This window comes from Stenella coeruleoalba, assembly GCF_951394435.1.
Source record: "Stenella coeruleoalba genome assembly, chromosome: 2".
Taxonomy (NCBI): domain Eukaryota; kingdom Metazoa; phylum Chordata; class Mammalia; order Artiodactyla; family Delphinidae; genus Stenella; species Stenella coeruleoalba.
The window spans coordinates 277,367-283,366 of NC_137147.1; the positions used below are offsets into that span (position 1 = coordinate 277,367).

Consider the following 6,000-nt stretch of genomic DNA (forward strand, 5'->3'; position numbering starts at 1 on the left):
TTCTGTAATTTGGTGACCCCACTTCCTTGTTCCTCGAGTCCCCACGCCCCCAAGTCCCCAAGCACCCAGTACAGCCTGTCAGTGTCCGGACAGCTGGTCCTGGTCCTGTTGGGTGTCTCCGTGCTCCCTTTTTTTTTTTTTTTTTTTTTTTTTTTTGCGGTACGCGGGCCTCTCACTGTTGTGGCCTCTCCCGTTGCGGAGCACAGGCTCCAGACGCGCAGGCTCAGCGGCCATGGCTCACAGGCCCAGCCGCTCCGCGGCATGTGGGATCTTCCCGGACCGGGGGACGAACCTGTGTCCCCTGCATCGGCAGGCGACTCTCAACCACTGCGCCACCAGGGAAGCCCCCATGCTCCCTTCTGATGACAGGCACGAGAGTGGGCACTGCGGGAGGCCCACGCCCGCTCTCCTGGAGCCTGGGAAGCGCCCCCCCCCCCCCCCCCCCCCCCGCCTGGACGCGGTGTGGCCGCTGCATGTGCTCCCGGGTCATGGCAGGCAGCCTTGTCCTGTTCAGCCTGCCCTTTGGCGAGGGGGCGCCTCACCCCCGAGCTCGGCATCCCCTGCCCCCATCACCATGCACGGGGGTGAGGGGGGCTGCTTTCCCAGAGCTCAGGTGCAGCCTGTGTTTGTCAATGGAAGGTGCTGTGGCCGCACAGTCCGGCTGTTCCTTCGTGGACGTGGTGTTCGCCGTCCGGCCGTGAGCATTTTGGTGGCTGGCGCCCGCAGTGCATTTGCAAAAGTGGTGGGGCAGTGGCCCTGTGGGGCAGCCACGGGTCCTCCAGGCCACCGGCTGGCTGGGGCTGTGGGCTGAAGGGAGGAGCGTGTCCCCAAGTGCTCGCAGACCCCCCTGAGAGGCCCAGCCAGTCACCCGGCTGCACGCAGGACCGTGTGTGGACGGCTGCCGGATGCGCCTTGAGAGGAGGGCCCGAGACCCAGACCCACCTCCTGCCGGCCCTCACGTCAGGAGCCCCTCTCACCCCATCCGCTAACGGCGCGCTCTCCCAGCCAGGCTGGCTCTCGGTCGGTAGGGAGCACGCCACTGGCTCCCGCCTTCTGGGTTCTGGGGACTCTGGACTTCTCTGCTGGGCCTCAGGTTGTTACGGCTGTGGCTCCAAGCTCACGTCTCCCCAGGTGACAGGTGGGGACCCGGAGAGCCGTCCGTGTGGGAGGGGCTTCCTCTGAGCTTGGGCACAGCCTTGCGTGAGCTGCCGCCTTGTCCCCTCCAGGCTGCAGCCCCAGACCGTGTAGAGCGAGGGCTTCCTGTGAGACCCCGGAACCACTGCTTCCGACGCCCTCACGGGGCGGGCTGCCCAGACCTGGCCTGACGGGCCAGACCCCCGCCGTCAGGTGTCCACTGTCGGCGGCCGTTACGGGGTCCACTCCCCGTGTGCCCAGCGTTCATTGGCACGTCACAGCAGGGCTGGGCCAGATAGCTAGGAGGGTCCAGGGTAGCGGGTGTGCGGGGCTGGGGCCGCCGTGGGTGCAGCTCGATCACCTGCGCCCCCTCCCTGCCCCCGCCCATCTTCCTTCAAACTGTGCCCTGGAGGGAAGTGGCTGCAGTATGGGCTCTGGCCCTGCCCTGGCCACCCTACACAGGTCTGGTGGGCGGGTCCCTGGGTCTGGACGGCTCCTGCGGCCAGGGCTGGGAGGAGGACCTGCCTCATCTCCCGTGGGAGTCCCGCCGTCACACTTGGGCAGGTCAGCGGCATCCGGGGAGCCTTGGTGTGCGCCCCCGGCCCCTTGCAGTGGGTTTTGTGTAGAAAGCGCCTTGAGTTTTGTGTTTGGAGGGTCCGAGGGAGGAAGAACAAGCCCACTGAGGGGGGTGCTGTGGGCCTGGTGGGGTGGAGGGGGCAACCAAGGCTCTCAGGCTGGGAGGAGAGGGGAGGGGAGGGGAGGGGTGGGGCGGGGCGGGGCAGGCTTGGGTCTTAGAACGTGCCTCTCCCCCTCCTCCTCTTCCAGCAACAGGGAAAACTCAGGATGGACCAGTGGGAGGACTGAACAGGGGTCTCCCACAGCAGCTGCTGCCCGCAGCCTCTACACGTTCTCCTGGAAGTATGGGGGGTGGCAGGGAGCAGATGGCCCAGGACCGCTTCAGAAAACAGCTGGCCTGGGGGACCTGGAGTGCCTGGGTGGCAGGGCAGTGTGATTCTAGTTTTTAATCCTTCATCAAGTATTGACGAATACATGGGGGTTCTGTCCAGAGGGACCTTCTGTCGCCCTGCAGAGTGGCTTCAATGAAATTTGAATTTGCTGCCAACATTTAAAAAGAAGCTTTCATACAAAAATCCAGATTTCCGGCTGCTTCTGGCTCCCCGCGGCCCCATCCCAGCACCCAGTGCTCGCCCAGGCCCCGGGGAAGAACCTTGCCTGCGCCGTGTCTGTTGGGTAGACGTGAAGAGGCCCAGAGGGCGGCCCACTCACCCAGCCACCTGCCCAGCCGGTGGGGTCGGGGGAAGGACAATGCAGGGGCTGGGGCGGGGCAGGGTGGGCTGCCAGGCCTGGGTGGAGGAGGTGACAGGACAGCGCTCAGGGCCCAGGCGCAGCCACTGGGTGGACAAGACCCAGTCAGGGTGGTGCCATGGGAGCCTCAGTACACCGTCATCCTTTACATCTGGCCAGATGCTGCCATCAGAGAACGGGCCTTCCAGCGGGGCCGTGTCCTCGTGGCCAATGGTGCAGCCTGGGCTGAGGCCACGGTGCTGTGCTCTCTTCCAGGTTGAGGCCGATGGTGTCGACGCAGCCAGCTAAGAAGGTGGCCGTGGGAGAGGTGCGTTGTGCGGACGTAGCCGGGGGACAGGGATCCTTGGGAAAGAGCAGACGCCCAGCACCGCGTCTGTGAGCAGCGTGTCAGGGAGGGAGGGCCAGCACCGCTGCTCCGGCAGTCCCAGCCCAGCCCAGCCCAGCCCAGCCCAGCCCAGCCAGGGGAGGCCTGAGGCCCAGGGGCGGCCCGGGGCCTGAAAGCCTGAGCCCACCAGTGTGTGCCAGCCCACGGCCATCGCAATCCTCCGTGTGGGAAGCCAGGCCCAGGTCCCAGGGTCCAGCGTGGTCAGTGGCCTTCCCTCTTTCCTTGTCTTGGGGTTCAAGGGTCTTCCCTTCTTATTGTTGGGGTCCTGGTCTGGCCTAGGAAACAAAAGGGAGAGGCAGGGCCCCTGCGGGGTCCCAGGGCAGCTGCAGGGGCAGGCTCGGGGGATCGGGTGTCCTTGCTGACCACTCTTGAAGGGTGGGGAGTGTCCCCCCTGCCCCGGAGAGCACTCCCCTGCGGTGGCCTGGGAGCCATGCTCTGTCCCCAGCTCACCCACTCGCCAGCAGGCCTTGCTCCCGAGTACCCCCTCCCTGGAAGCCGAGCCCGTCAGGCCCACAGCGGTCGTGGTGGAGAGTGGGCCAGTGTCGTACCACCCAGAGGAGGACGCGGACGAGGAGGACCCCGACGAGGAAGATGGGGAGCCCTGTGTCAGCGCCCTGCGGATGGTGGGCGGCGACGGTGAGCGGCCTCTGCAAGGGCAAGCGGCCGGGGCCGGGGCGGGGCGGGGGCTCCCGGAGGAGGCACGGGCCCCTGCCTGCAGATGATGGGCGGCGACGGTGAGCGGGTGAGAGCCTCCGCAAGCGGCCGGGGCGGGGCGGGGCGGGGGCTCCCGGAGGAGGCACGGGCCCCTGCCTGCACCTCGGAAGGGAATTTGAACTGGCGTCTTACGATTGGCTGTATTGGTTTTGAGGCCCAGGCTGCTAGAAGCAGCTGGCCAGGACCTGCTTGCTGTGCAGACTGGGGGCTCTGGGCTGCCCGTCCAGCAGGAGAAAGGTTCCCACTCTCTGCATCGCTCACGTGGGCGCTTGCGCCCGGGACCTGCAGAGATGGAGGGACCGACGCGGTGGTCCCCGTCAGTGGTGGTGGGGCCCGTGCAGCTGTGGCCTGCGGGGCTGGGGCTGGAGCCTCGCTGGGGCGGCCGTGGCCTGGGGCGCCGCTCACGAGGTGGGCGGTGGCGGGTGCAGCGTGCGGCGCCTGGGCTGCTTGACCATGCGGCACCCCTCAGTGTCCATGACTCTTCTGTGCTTTGCAGATTACGGCTGTGACGGCGACGATGACGATGGCTACTGAGGCGTGACCTTGCTGCCGGCAGTGTTCTGAGGGGTCAGATGGGCCTCTGGGGCCAGCTCACAGGCGTGAGCGCCGAGACTTGGTGACAAGATGGGTGCCGGCCCGCCGGCCCTGCCGCCCTCTTCCACAGCCACACGCGGCCTTTGTGGTACTTGCTGTCTGTTGCGGCCGTGTTTTGAGCAACGTGAGGAGTGTTTCTGCCCAGCAAGGGGAGCCAGACCAGCTGTCTGTATCTGCTCAGAGGTGGGTCTCACGGCCCAAGAACCCTTGCAGGCGGCAATGTCGTGTCCCACGGAAGGAAACTAAGGCACAGGGAGCCCCAGCCACTTGTCCAAGTGCGTGGAGGGCTGGGCGGGCTCCAGGACCCTCCTCTGCCTGTGTGGAGCTGGGTTCCCTGCGCCCCTCACCTCCTTGCCATGTCTGAGAAGCACTTTGTGTCCCGCTGGTCCAGAATTGATTGTGTATCTCCAGCCGAAGTCCCCAGCCACTGCCTGGGCCCTGGGGACCCCACAGATCTGCACGGAAGAGCCTAGAGGCTGCTTGGCCAGCCGGCATCACTCGACAGACACGTGCACAGCCACCGCGGGTAGCCTGCGTGGCCGGCCTGGGTGAGGGAGCCAGAGGTGCTTCCTGTCTGAGCTGCGATCAGGCTCGCCGTCCACAGAGGCATGGCCGGCAGAGGGGCCTCGAGCTTGGTTTCCCTGCTCTGGGTGGTTCCTGCCACCCAGAGCCTCCCGGGCCGGGCCTCCTCATTGGAAGGCCCAGGGACCACTCTCGGTCTGGGCTTGGGCACCGCTTCCCTGGAGGTGTCCTTGGGGGGAGGGCAGATGCTTCTGCCCCACCAGGGCCCAGCGCCCCCCCCGCCCCTGGGGTGGGCAGACCCCTCCTAGAGTGCACCCTCCCGGAGTGCATCAGAGTTTGCGGGGGGGGGGTGCGTTTTGAGGCCATTGGCTGTGCCCCTTGGCCTGTACCATGCAGCCAGCCTGGACTCCAGGGCTCCTGCAAGGCTGGAGTGGAGGGGTTGGCTTGGTGAAACAGAAAGATCGTTCCTTAAGCAGAAACCCACTGAGTCTGTGGTCTACGGTTCCCTGTCTGGCTCCCTGGAGGAGGGAGGCTGAGGCAGGGGTACCTGCCCTCCAAGCTCCATGCTCCTGGCCTTGACTGATGGGGGCCATCAGTGACATGTCCACTCTCACAGGAAGTCCCTGCGCCATTGTTCCCAGCTGTGGGCCATCCTGGCCCTGGGCCCCTCTTGGGACTAGGAGAGCTTGCTCGGCTGCAGCGGCTCTTAGAGGAGCCTCACAGGCTGGGGGCTCATTGCACTGCGCAGGGAGCAGATGGTGGGCCGGACCAGAGGTGACCAGGGAGGGGCATGCTCAGGGAACCTCCCGGGAGGTGGGCTGGAGGCGGGGGAGGGGGGAGGGGGAGGGCTGGCTTCCTTGGTGCGCGATGGCTGTGCCTGGGCCGGGCTGGCTCTCAAGACAGAGCTGTGGCTGGATGGTTCCCCTGGGAGGCTGGGCAAGAAGGGGGTCCGGGTGGAGGCATGGGAGGCTGGGTGGGAGGGACCGGTGCTGCCCAGCCCCGTAAGGTGAGGCTCAGGTCTGCGAGCGGGTGTTCCGTGCAGAGGAGAGGCCGCCGAGGCCGGAGCGGAGGGGAGCGGGAGGTGGGGGAGGTTGGAGGGGAGCACCGAGGCCCAGAGGTGAAGTGAGGCTGGTTTCCCAGCCCTGCCTCCTCCCCCGCTGGGGACAGGACGCTGGGAGGCAGGGGGCTGCTGGAAGGGGAGGTCTGGGGGCTGGTGGTGGTGACCGGGGGTGGCGTCTGGTTGGAGGAGTCAAGCCCCAGGGTGGCTGGGGGTGCCTCTGGGCTCAGCCCACGCCCTGTGGGCAGGCTACCACTGCCACGGGCTG

General features: G+C 66.8%; 1 protein-coding gene across 4 annotated transcripts in view; it reads left to right on the forward strand.

Annotated features, from left to right (window-relative positions):
- BRF1 (BRF1 general transcription factor IIIB subunit) overlaps positions 1-5,433 on the forward strand; it is a 71,788-nt gene extending 66,355 nt beyond the window's left edge. For all 4 annotated transcript variants that reach the window (XM_079914408.1, XM_079914405.1, XM_079914406.1 and 1 more), the window contains 3 exons: positions 2,716-2,767; positions 3,310-3,481; positions 4,056-5,433. In XM_079914408.1, coding sequence (XP_079770534.1) covers positions 2,716-2,767; positions 3,310-3,481; positions 4,056-4,093 — 262 coding nt within the window. In that variant the 3' untranslated portion in view covers positions 4,094-5,433. The remainder of the gene's footprint in view (positions 1-2,715; positions 2,768-3,309; positions 3,482-4,055) is intronic.
- The last annotated feature ends 567 nt before the right edge of the window (positions 5,434-6,000 follow it).